We start from the raw sequence: 12,327 nt of genomic DNA on the forward strand, positions 1-12,327 counted from the left end.
AAAAGGTAATGTTATGCCCAGATCTCAAGATCCCCAAAAGACCACACTAGGAGCCAGCCAGTTCGATGCAAAAGCAGAAGGTCCTTTTATTGAGCTAGCTAGCCTGACTCCCGCTCCAGGCCAACGCAGCGACCGGAAGCAGAGTGAGACCGCCTGAGAAAAACAGGGTTTTAATAGGGGGTGGAGTGAGGGGAGGGGAGCTGACCATGGGCCCTACCCGCGCAAGTCGGGTCTTGTTACACAGGATGTGGTCATCTCAATGGCGCACGTCCCTTGATTGTCATTGGTTAGTTTAAAGTCCCGGGCGTGGCCAGCAGAGGCCTGGGCTTCCGGGAAGAAGGTAGCACATGGCTGCTGCCCCAACATGGAGGATACGGGCAAGATGGAGGGCATAGCCCTCGCCCTTTCAGGTAAGGAAGCTGCTTGTCCTGGGAGCCTCCAGGAAGGACACAGCCCTGCTGACCCCAGTGAGCTGTAAGAGGATGAGTCTGCGCTGTGTTAAGCCATTAAGCTTGTGGTGATTTTCTAAGACCTGCACAGTTCCCAGGGGGATCCCTCTGGCCACCCAGCCCCCTCTCTGATCTTGAGGTCCCTGTAAGCCCCAGCCCCACAGAGGCCAGAAGGATGGCTCATGCCTGGGAGCAAATGCCTTCTTAACCGGTGACAATACTCAAACAAAGGCTATGGACATGCTCTGAGTTGCTCCCTAGTTTTTTTCTCCTGTGCGTGTGTGTGTGTGTGTGTGTGTGTGTGTGTGTGTGTGTGATACGTATGCCCATGTACGGACTGTCTGGGAAGGGAGGCAGCACAGTGTAGGACAGAGTGCCCAGCCCAGAAGCCTGGAAATCTGGATGCTCATCCTGGGTCTACCCCAGCTTTCAGGTAGGATCTAGGGGAGTTACTAACCTTCTCTGATCCTCAGTTCTCCCACCTGTATGAGGGATGGGACACAGGCCCTAGACTACTGGCGTTCTGATTCCATGGTTCTAACCACCTCCTCTCCTGTCCCCAGCCAGGCCGACCCTATGGGAGTGGGGGTGGTCAGGGCTCATGGAAAGTCACCACGGTCCAGAGCCCAAAGCCCTTTCTGGAAAGTCCCACGGGCCCCCAGCTCCCGGCCCAGGAACCACAGCCTGCCTAGTCTCTGCTGCCCGCTGCTAGGCCCTCAAGAAACAAAGGCTCCCAGCCAGATCTCTTGGAAGTGGTTGAAAAGGAGCTCAGGGGATGCCCCTGCAACCTCCTGCAGCCACCTGCCCAGACCTGGCCAGCCAGGCCCTCCTGGAGGCTGCTGCCGGAGCCCACAGGAAGCCAGTGCAGCGGCCTGGTGGGAGGCTGCCTGCTGTGGGCCCTGGTCAGCTCCCCCGACTCCTGCATCCGCCTCCCTGCGCTAGGAGAATGGGGTGAAGTGGGGAGAAGTGGGGAATTAAATGTTGCTGGGATCTTCCCGCATCTACTAGGGCCGTGGTTGGCAAACTGCGACTCGAGAGCCACATGCGGCTCTTTGGCCCCTTGAGTGTGGCTCTTCCACAATTTACCACGTGCAGACGTGCACGTACAGTGCGACTGAAACTTCATGGCCCATGCGCAGAAGTCAGTATTTTGTGGAACAGCCACACTCAAGGGGCCAAAGAGCCACATGTGGCTCACGAGCCGCAGTTTGCCAACCACTGATCTAGGGTAAATGGAAAAGGGGCTGTGCATAAATGAATGAAGAAACTAGAGAAGAAATATGAATTTGGAAGGCATTTTGGGGAAAGCCAGCCAGAAACTTAGTTCTAGTGACTAAATTCCCTGAATCCTGGATCTCAACCCAGGGCTTTTTATTCACACATTTTGCCCTCTAGCAAAGCAGATATACATATCAAAGGTAAGGTTTGGTAAACAGTAAGGATTATCTGGTTGGGGGAATTGCTTTCAGCCATTCAGCTGTTTGGCCAGCAGCAGGTAATAATATGCAGATTTTCAGCCCTGCTGAAAGAGTCCATCCAACCTTTTGAGGACTTCTCGCATTTATTATGCATTTATTATGACCCGTGGGACTTATCCTCCAGCAAAATGTCATGGCTTCTGAAAAGTGGTGCTCTTGTCCTGTTCTCTGCCTTTGGGTAATGGTAGCAATATGAGGTGTCCCTGTCCTCTCTCTCTCTCTCTCTCTCTCTCACGAATTTACACAAGAGAAGCTCACTAATAAGTAAGAAGCGTGCTGAACAAGGCAGAAATGACCAGCGAGAGGTCTGCTGACCAGGCTGCGTGAGGGCTGCCCCCGGGAAGTGCAGAGCCACTGTGGTTAGAGGCTGCGTACACCGGAGGCGTGTCAGAGGCCGGGTTTCTCCGTGTCCACCATACAGACAGACGGGCGATAGAAGCGCTGGGCCAGGCAAGGCTGGGGGAAGCTACCGGGAAAGTCATGAACCCAAATGTGGCCTGATGTCAACCCACTGGGTGGCGTGCAAGAAGGAATTCCTAGGGCTTTCCCCATAGAAATGTCCCTAATGACCACACAGGTGACACTACACCTGAGGAGGCTTTGAAACATGCCCCTCGTTGGCTTGGGCTCACAAATGCCCCAGGGCATCGGGAGCAGAGGCTTGCCCACAGGGTGCGTTGGGCAGGACCAAGCAGGGCCCGGGGACACCTTCAGGCATCAAGCCGGCTGGGGGACCACAGATAACGTGAGATCCCCGCTGTCCCCAGAAAAGGGGTGGCCAGCGGGACTACTGCATGTAGAAAGTGGGCAGGACAATGGAGGCCCGGAAGTCTGCAGGCCATAGCTCCTGGTGCTCAGAGGATGCCCCTTGCCAGCCTCTTTCTCCCCTTCCCAGCCCTGGTTGAGCCTCTGGTGGCTCAGACACCCCTGAGGCCTCTCTCCCAGGGCAGTTAGGAGCAGGGGACAGTCCTCTGCCGCTCCCTGCTGGCCACTCCGAGCAAAGGCCCCAGGACACTGCTCTTCCTGCTTCTGTCCCCTTCCCGTGACCGCCTCTAGAGCCGCCCGGGCTTCTCTCTCAATACACCCGGAAACCCCATTAGACCCTGAGCCTGAATCAACCCAAGATTAACCCTCTCTCCTCCCTGGTGGGAGGGCTTAACCCTCAAATGCCCTCGTCCTGCAAAAGCCGGGAGAAGAGAAAAATCAAAACACTCCCCGGTTCCAATATCTGCTGCTACATGTGATGCCAGAATACCTTCCACCTGTGCCAGGGGTCACGGACTCCGACCCACAGGAAAACAAATGCAGTCACGGTGCCAGCGGGCCCTGCGGGAAACGGCCTGGCTGGCCCTTCCATGGAGATGCCGTTTATCGATTTTCAAAGCTGAGGGTCAACCTTTGGACGCAGCACGGAAGGTTGAGGTCTGGTCACAGGCCGAGCACAGGTGCTGACAGCCGGGAGGATGGAAACGCCAAGGCCCATCCGACTGCTCGGTGGGGGACGTGGGCGGTGGGCAAGGGGTCCCAGGGGCTGCGCCCTCCACCTGTACAGGGGTGGGCGAAAGTAGGTTTACAGTTGTGAGTACGAGAAGCACAGCTTATTCTTGTCTTGTTATTGATTGATTATTGTATTATGTGTTTGTATTGTTGCCATAGGAAGGACTGTAAACACACTTTTGCCCACCCTTTCACGGAAGAGAGTCAATGGGCTTCGATAGAGAGTTCTGGAGGGAGCGGATGAAATTACAAAAGTAACCATGCAAAGAACCGAAAATATCACTATCCAAAACGGGGAGAAGCGGAAGGAAGGGCTGAGAAAGCGTCAAAGCACTGAATCCAGGCGTGGAGAAAGTGTGACGTGCACGTTATTTGGAGATAGAGAAAACGAGCAAAAAGAGTGAAGTCCAGGGCGAAACCGCTGGCTCTGGGCTTAGAAATAAGAACTTCACTCTCATTCATAAACGCTTTGGGCTTTTATTTTTGCCAGGGGTAGGTATTAAATTGATTTTAAAATTTAATTTTAAACTGTAACATGTGACACGAAAACATTGGCCAACTGAACCAGAAATGGCCAGGCCATCTGCTGGCTGCCCACGGCCGGGCTGTCCGGTGGGCACAGGGGGGTCAGCGCGGTGGGGGGTGCCCTGGTGGGAGGCAGGATGGGAGCCCCCCCCCCCCAGGAGGCGCCCTGCCCTAGCCCAGCATGTGCTGGCAGCGCAGCCGCTCCTCCTCCCGCTTCTCCTCCAGGCGGCTCTCCAGCAGCCTCAGCTCCCTGTGCACCGCCTTCCGCATGGCCGGCTCCAGCTCCAGCACCTTCTCCAGGTCTGCCTTGGCCTCTGCCTCATTCCACACCTCTGCGTGAGCCCGGGCCCGCACATAGTAGGCCTTCACGATGCCTGCAGGGATGATAGAACCGGACCTGCCACCCGGGCCCAGGGGCAGCCCCACCCATGGGTCCTTACCAGCTTACAAACCCCTTAAACTTGACCAGATCCTTAACGTCTCTGTACCGGAGCCCATGTCCTCGACTGTAAAATGGGGGTGATGACGACTCCCCACCTTTGTGCAGACCCTTCCAAGGCCTCATAACTAATGTTATACTCATGAATTTCTATCATTTTTTCTTATAGAGCAGTGGTTCTCAACCTTCCTAGTGCCACGACCCTTTAATACAGTTCCTCATGTTGTGGTGACCCCCAACCATAAAATTATTTTCGTTGCTACTTCATAACTGTCATTTTGCTACTGTTATGAATCGTCACGTAAATATCTGATATGCAGGATGTATTTTCATTGTGACAAATTGAACATAATTAAAGCATAGTGATTCATCCCAAAAACAATACGTAATTATATATGTGTTTTCCGATGGTCTTAGGCAACCCCTGTGAAAGGGTTGTTCGACCCCCAAAGGGGTCTCGACCCACAGGTTGAGAACTGCTGTTATAGAGGCTCCCCAAATTGTGCACGCTTCCGGCCCGACCCCTGCACCTGTCCCGTTCGGCTATGACACCGATGAATGGCATGCCGAGTGCAGAGGACCGAGTGCCGGGCGCACAGTAAGTGTCTGATGCTGCTCCTACGAGTTCAGACACCGTCGTCACATGCGCACTGTGGTGCTGACATGCCTGTGCGTCCAGCACTGCGTTCACCTCCCAGTGTGCTCTCCATCGAGGGCCCCTTCCTAAAAAGCCTGTCTACCCTCCACACCATCACAGGCCTGGGAGCGCTTGTGTGTCTGTCCTGGTGCACATTCCAGTGAGACGCCTGTGCAATGAGCTCTGCTCATCCATCCCCTGCGACAGGCGTGCAGGCGGGAACGGCTGGGTGGCCGCAAGTATAGGCGCCTGGATGGCGACTGAAGAGGGCGCGGAGGTCTCAGCCCTGGGCCGGCCCGGCCCCGCCCCGCCGGCGCCCACCTGGGTGGTGCCTCAGGATGTCGCTGGTGTGCTCCAGCACCTCGTAGTACTCCGCCCTCTTCAGCAGGCACTGGCAGTAGTTGAGGGTGAGGGTGTTGATCATCTTCTCCAGCTTCAGCCACTGCGCCTCCCAGGGCTTCTCCTGCCCGTGGAGAAGGGGCTACCGTGAGCTGAGGTTGCAGCGTGACATCCCCTCCCATGGCCTTGGCCCGGACAGGGCTGCTCCCCCGGCCCCCACCCTGATGGCAGGGCGGGCAGCCCCCACCTTGGTCTGCAGGTTCCTCAGGCAGACGATGGCTTCCTGGTACTTGGCGGAGGCCTCCTCGTAGCGGCCCAGCTTGAAGAGCCGGTTTCCTTCCCCATGAAGGATGGGCACCGCCTGCATCCTCTCCGTGTTGCTCAGGTTCCAGGTCTCCCTCTGGTACTCGCTCGGGGCCTCCACCTGGCCGGGGAGGTGCAGGTGAGCCAGGGAGGGGGGGGAGGGAGGGGCAGGGGCCTGCGCCCTGGCAGGTAGGGACCCAGCACCCGCTGAAGTCAGCTCTGCACTTCCTACAGGGAGGTGCCCTGGAAGGAAGCCATGGCCCAGGGGCCCACCCTCACCGGCCCTTCCGTGCCAATCAGGCACAGGCACCTGTTGGTCAACAACTTTACTTCCAACGTCCAGAAGCTGCCATAACACTCCTGCCATTAGAACAAGACGCGGCATCGCCATCTGCTGGGAGCTGTGGTTATAAAGGTCCAGCCGCGCAATGTCTGTGCTGAGCACCTCGGAAGCGCTGCCCTGCCCGCGGCAGTGTGCACGCCGCGCCACTGTTCACACCGGCCCCGTGGGACGCGGGTCTCATTTGTATTCACGCGTGTCCCTGGGCTGAGGCTCTGCTTTGGCCATAAGCCAAGTCCTGCCGGGCTTGGCCCGCTCCCACCTCCATCACCTGGGCTGTCAGTCACTCGGGAGAGTCCGGTCTGAACCCGCAACCCTCAGGGACAGGGGTGAGGATAGAATCCAAACTTTTGAAGACAAAACCGGAAGTTGAGAACCAATAGAAGAAAAATGTCTCCGCATGAAAACAGATGACATTTTTAAAAATTGGTGCCAAACGGGCTTCTCCCTGGGAAAGGCAAAGTACCCTTTTGGGGGAGGGGGAGCGTGACCAAATTCTCCTGCGGTTTATGAGCCCTTTCCGGGTGAGGGCCAGTGGCCGGTGGGGTGGGGCTCCCAGGATGCCCACGACCCCGTCGCTCTCTGATGCTGGGCCAGCCCTCCACACACCCCCACACACAGCCCCACCTGCAGCAGCTCGATCACGAAGAGCAGAGGCTGCGGCTCCTTCTGCAGCTCGTCCAGGTCCTCGTAGCCCAGCGTGTGGTAGGCGAACATGTTGGCCAGCCCGCACGTGTGCACGTGCCACTCGGTGGGGTCCTTGCCCTCCGCCATCTGCCGCAAGCTCCGGGACAGGATGGGGTAGACGCCCGTGTGCTGGGGGAGAGACGGGCGGATGGCATCGGGGCTGTCTGCTCAGAGCTAGCCGGGCCTCAAGCAGCCCACTCCCAGCCCCCCAGCCCTCGGTATCCCATGGCCCTCCTCCACCTGCCCTAACCACCCCCCCCCCCCCCCCCCGCCCCACTAACGGCTACAGTAACTGCGGGCAAAGCACTCCATCTGTTTGCTCCTTCCGTCCTTAAAATGACTCAGCAAAGGAGGCACCACTGTACCCCTTTTACACATGAGGACACTGGAGCCCAGAAAGACTAAGTGACTTGCTTACGGTCACACAGCTAGGAAGTGTCCGAGCCGGGACCCAAGCCCAGCTCCAGAGGCCACGCAGGAGCCACGAAGCCGCGCTGCCTCTGGCGGCCCTGGTGGTCAGGCTAATGACTTCCTCTCCCAGGGAGGCCCTGAGCCCACCAAGCCTGGGGCTCGCGGGAGGGGAGTGAGGAGAGCAGTGAGGGCTCTGGGTCCCTGAGGGCCAGGTTGGTGTCCTGGCCGAGCTCTGGTGAGCAGTGAGCCCAGGGTGCCTGCCGAGCCCCAGGCCCCCCAGGTGGCGCGTGTCCAGTAGTGGGGCTGTTGCAGGGGTTCAGTGAGATAATGCGGATGTAGGTCCAGCTCAGCACAGCCTCGGCCAGCCCGGGGAGCTGGGGTTGCCACCCCTGAGACAGAACAAGCCTGGGAAAGCCAGCCCCTTGGCCTCAGCTGCCCCCCCACCCCACCCCAGGCACTGGAAAGCCCCACAGGATGGTCTCTGAGAGCCCAGCTCCTCGGGCTGGGTCCTGACAAGGCCCCTGTCAAGCTCCTCATGGCAGCTCCACACTATTGGGAAGTCACCAGCATGAGGATGAAGGTCACCCCTCCCTGCCCCCGCCAGCTGGGGTCAGCCCGAACGCCCTGGGCTTCTCTGTGAGAGAGGTGACCAGATGGCGTGTAAGCCTTTGGGATTAGGGCTGGACTGTGGCGGGAGCATGGGGGGGGGGGGGGGGGGGGGGCCAGGATCAGCTTCCTACAGGGAAGAGGTGCTCCGGGCCCCGACTCACAGGCCCTCAAAGGCCTTGTCCCTCTGGACACCTGCTTCCCGGGCACTGCCAGGGCCTGGTCAGCACAGTGGCTGTGGGATGCCACCGGGAGTGGCATAAAGTCTCAGAAAGGAAGTTAAAGGCCAGAGAAGGGGCACAACTCCAGAATCCCACCCCCACCCGGGCAGCACCTCAGAGGGAGAAAGGAGGGAGAAGATCCTGGCTCTGTGCCCACCCCCCGCCCCCGCTCCCGCCCCGCACCCCCCCCCCCCCCCCCCCCCCCGCAGCCTGCAGCCAGCAGGGCAGCCAGAGTCCCAGGAGACTCACTCAGCCCATGGGCTGTGCCCGTGGCAGCAGGGATTCCCCACATGCTGCCCCCCTCTGGGCTCTAGGACAGCCTGCTTCTGCCTGAGGGACTCTATCCACCCTGGCAGTCAGCCCCAGGCCTCACTCAGCTCCCACACTGGGCTGCTTCACCCTCCTTTGGTGAGGACTTTTGTAGATTAGTTGCCAACATTTAAATACTGAGAGAGTGTACACGCTTGTCTCAAAAACTCAGACTATCCACTTCGCCTGCCCAGTGGGAGCTGGGAGCAGGCGACCTCCAGTCAGCAAGCTCCTGGCTCCCAGTGGGACTTTAGTTTGCAGCCCCTGGCCTCATAAGACGGCACCAGCAAAAATTCCCAGATGCCAGCACCCTCCGTAAGGAGGGGGGGGGGGGGGTGGCCAGGAAAGAACAAGGAGGGATGTATTTCAGGGCAGAAGCTCCAAGAGCCCCTCTGGTTTAGAGGAGGGAGGGAGGGAGGCCCCTGGCCTGGAGAGACTGTCCAAGCCAAGGGCTCTGCAGGGGCTGACAAGCAGCAACTGCTGGGGGAAAACAGGCCTCGTAAGGTCTTTGTCAAATAGACATGCCTGCCCCACTGATGGCTTAGTCTTTCCAAAACTGAATGATGAAGTGAGGGGCCACCCAAATGAAACCTGCCAAGCCTTTCATCCTTCCTGGCCGGGTGCTGCCTCTTGTCCCACTTCTAGACCTGGCGAACTCCTACTCATCCTTCAAGACCCAGCTCAATGGCACCTTCTTGAAGAAGTTCCCCTAAAACCCCAAGGCAGTCAGCTGCCCCTCTCCTGTGGCCCTGAAGCACGCTGCCCCGGCTGCGTTACGCCATGGCACTGGCTGCCCTGCCCTGTGAATGCTTAGGTGTCTGCTCCTCCTCCAGAAGTCAAGTTCCTTGAAGGCCAGGGACTTTGCCTGCTTTATTCCTAACACCCACTCCCACCAGCCAGCCTCGACACCGTCACTTCAGGGGCTTATTCTTAACCCATCTTCGTCTTTACAGTGGCAGGGAGTGTTGTTTTAGGCCCCCCTTCCTGAAACACAGCAGCCCTGAAACACACAGAGTGGGTGGGTGTGTGGGCCGCGGAGAAATCAGCCCAGGGTCTGGGCCGGCCTAGCCTACTTACGATGGTGTCACACCAGAACTCAGCCACCTCGCGGACCCGCATGGACGTCAGCAGGAGCTCCCAGACCTCCAGCTTGAACATGTTCCCGATGATCAGGTGCATGGGCTGCCCTGCCTGCTTGCTGTCGTCGATCACCGTCCGCTCCTCGTCGCATTTCATGGTGCGGAAATGGAAGGTCACCTGGTCCCCGAGAGAGTGGGCCCTGGTCTAGACACACCTCCCGAGGCCCAGCAGGAGCCACCCCTCTGTCACCGACTCTCAGGGCTGGCCTCAGGGTCCGCTCCCCAGCTCCGGTCAGATGCCTCAGACCCCCAGAGCACCCCCACCCGCCTGCACTCCCCCAGGGATGAGGAACCCCCTCCCCCATAAATGATCCTCGTCCCACTCTTGACAGCTATGTGGGTCAGGATGTCTTTCCTTAAATCAGCCCTAGGTCTGAGGCCCTAGACACAGCCCATCACCCAGGGAAGCCACCAGAGTCTTGTGGCCAAACACCACGATCCCGGAGAGCCCCTCCTTCTCACCTTCTCACTCAACATCTGGGGCTCCGGAAAACTCCCAAAGCCCGTCCCCCATCCCATGCTGTCGTTTAATTTGCAAAGTACCAAAATGCCCAGTGAATAGACACCCGTTCAGATGCCTCGGGGCTCACAATCCCAGGAAGGGCCTGCCGGCCATTTTTGGCAAAGCTAAGACCTGTCTGCAGTGCTCTGTGGCCAGCGGGCTGCAGAGGCTGCCATGGCCAGGGAAGGGGGGAGGGGGCCCCACTCACTCGAGTTCCGGTGATGAAGTTTGGGAGCTCCCCTAGGCCCCCGTGCAGAATGGTCTTCTTGATCCCTTCCACGTTCAGGAGCAGAGCGGCATCCATGGCTGTGGGAGCTGTCCAGCCGGAGCTGATATAATCTCACCAAGGGAAGGTGCTCTGGCTAAATCCTGGGGATTTGCCCTGCGGGGGAGGGGAGGGGTGCGAATTAGAGGAGTGAGGCAGGGTGGTGCCCCATGCTGGCTCCAGACTGCTCCTCCCTCAGGGCCACTCCCTGGCAACACAGCCTTCTGCCCCATCCATCCACTCCTCTCGGGGATGGGGGCCCCGGCCTGTCATTATTGCATCAGCTTTGGTTTTGTCAAGAAGAGAGGAAGTTGGCTGCAGCCTTCTTAAGGAAGACAGCATTGAGGGAGTGAGCAGTAGTGAGGACTCGGGCCACAGGAGGAAAGGAGAGACTGACGCAAAGCCCCTCGCCCTGCCTGTCCCTGGCGGTGGCCCTGGTCTCAGGGTCTTAGTCTCTTTGAACCCCAGGCCGGGCCCTGTGGACTGGGTGGTCCCTGCTTTCCCTCTTTTCTATTTCTCCCTCCTCTTCTCCCCAAACTCTATCCACCCACAAGAGGACAGGACGCGACATTGTGGAGGGAGAGGATTGGCAGGTTTCTAGTTTGGGAGAACACTGAAACAGGGTATGAGAAGCCGGGCAGCTTGGATAAATTTGGGGAGCCCTCCCCAGCCCCATTCCAGCCTCTCCTGCAATGTCTGGCTGGGGGCAGCGGAGCTCTCCCCTCCTTTTCGGGGGGGGGGGGGGGGGGCGGGGAATCCGCAGGACTTATTCGGAGTATCAGGGATCCCCTTTCTGCTCTCAAGTGAAAAATCATGTAAAGAGTTGGTGTCTGGCGCCACCGTGTGGCAGATTCAAATTTTTTTACCTGGTCTTTCCAAGGTCCTGAGGGTGATGAGGATTGTTTCTTGCATCACAAAACCTTTCTCTGCTGGACCCCGACTGACTTCTTTCCTAGAGATGGGAAGAACCCTGCCAAGGGAGAGATGGGAGTGCGGGTGAGCCAGGCAGAGCTGCATGCGAAGGGCTGACCTTGTGGCTTTAGGTGTCTCCTATCCCCAACTTCATTTTCCCAACTGAAACGGGAAAATCACTCTTTCCTGCCTCCCTCTCCTAGAAGTTGAGAGGCCTCCCTTGAGCAGTGAATGGAACCCCGAAACCCAGCACCCCTGAAAGTCTCCCATAGCGGCTGGCGTAGAGGAAGCCCAGCCTGGGCCAACTGGTCTGGGCCCAGGAGCCCAGACTGAGGCAGCAAGTCAGACCCCTCCAAGACTACCCCCCCCACCCCCTAGTGCTCAGACCCCCGCTCCGGTCCTCTCTTGGGGTAGGGAGTCAGGGTGGGGGGCAGAGATCCTCCTCTTCTGTCCCATCCTTTCTTGGCCACACAGCAACCTAGAGCATCGGAGGTAAGATGAACTCTTAGATGAAAAACTGCAAAGGAAATAAAAGTGATCACCATACAGTCCAGGGAGGGAGGGAGGACACGCAGCAGGGGTGGGGTCCTGGCGATGTCCTGGGTGACAGTTACATGAGGGTTTGCTTTCTCAGTATTCATCATACTGAGCCTCATGGTTTAAGCATGTTTCTGTTCGTGATATAATTCACATGGGTAGGAAAGGCTCTAATCATGCCTCACACTTAAACTTCTCCCACTGTTTCAATGGCTTCCCTGTGTAGAAGGGTCAAAGGGTACACACTGGGGTTACAGAGTTGCTGAGAGGAGGTAGACTGATAGATTGGGCCCCTGGGTGGCAGGGGTGGGAGGTGGGGGGACCAGCCTGAGGGAAGGGGGTGTTACAACTGATGCCAGTGGTTTCGGTTTCACTGCTGAGAAGAATGAGGTGCTCAGGCCTCAGCCTCCAGACAGACCCCCCAGCCACCCCGTGACCCCCAAACTAACCTTCTAATGGCCTTCCTTAAAATGCAACTCCAATAACCCCACTGCCCTCTTCAATAAGGCTCCCCACTGCCTCTGGACAAATCCTAAGCTCCTTCCTGCGAAGGAGCCCTGCGCTCCTGGCTCTTACCACCCAGGCCCCTGCCCTCCCTCTCGCTCAGCCTCTCTGGCTCTGGGTCCTGGCAGTCTCCGGCTCCCAGCATCCGCTCACCCCCTCGCGTTGTCCCCTAACTCCTTAGCTACAGCAGCCTACATATGCCAAGGGCAGCCTGCTCTGACCCCAGC

The 12,327-nt window shown here is 58.2% G+C and overlaps 1 protein-coding gene across 1 annotated transcript; it reads right to left on the reverse strand.

The window, feature by feature from the left end:
• Nucleotides 1-4,120: 4,120 nt before the first annotated feature.
• AIPL1 (aryl hydrocarbon receptor interacting protein like 1) lies at nucleotides 4,121-10,186 on the reverse strand. Its single transcript, XM_070394068.1, has 6 exons — nucleotides 10,091-10,186; nucleotides 9,319-9,498; nucleotides 6,635-6,823; nucleotides 5,612-5,788; nucleotides 5,347-5,488; nucleotides 4,121-4,323 (listed from the first exon to the last, which is right to left on the reverse strand). Exons 1-6 carry the CDS (start codon nucleotides 10,184-10,186, stop codon nucleotides 4,121-4,123), a joined length of 987 nt encoding a protein of 328 aa, XP_070250169.1.
• Nucleotides 10,187-12,327: the final 2,141 nt, after the last annotated feature.

Source organism: Myotis yumanensis, unplaced genomic scaffold (genome assembly GCF_028538775.1).
Source record: "Myotis yumanensis isolate MYYU_CA2020_CCGP unplaced genomic scaffold, mMyoYum1.0.hap1 SCAF_16, whole genome shotgun sequence".
NCBI classification, from domain to species: Eukaryota; Metazoa; Chordata; class Mammalia; order Chiroptera; family Vespertilionidae; genus Myotis; species Myotis yumanensis.

Coding starts and splice junctions, on each gene's coding strand:
- AIPL1 (XM_070394068.1), bottom strand. CDS start 10,186: ATGGATGCCGCTCTGCTCCTGAACGTGGAAGGGATCAAGAAGACCATT. Junction 6,824..9,318: donor AGTTCTGGTGTGACACCATC/GTAAGTAGGCTA, acceptor TCTCTCCCCCAG/CACACGGGCGTCTACCCCAT. Junction 5,489..5,611: donor TGAGGAACCTGCAGACCAAG/GTGGGGGCTGCC, acceptor CTCCACGGGCAG/GAGAAGCCCTGGGAGGCGCA.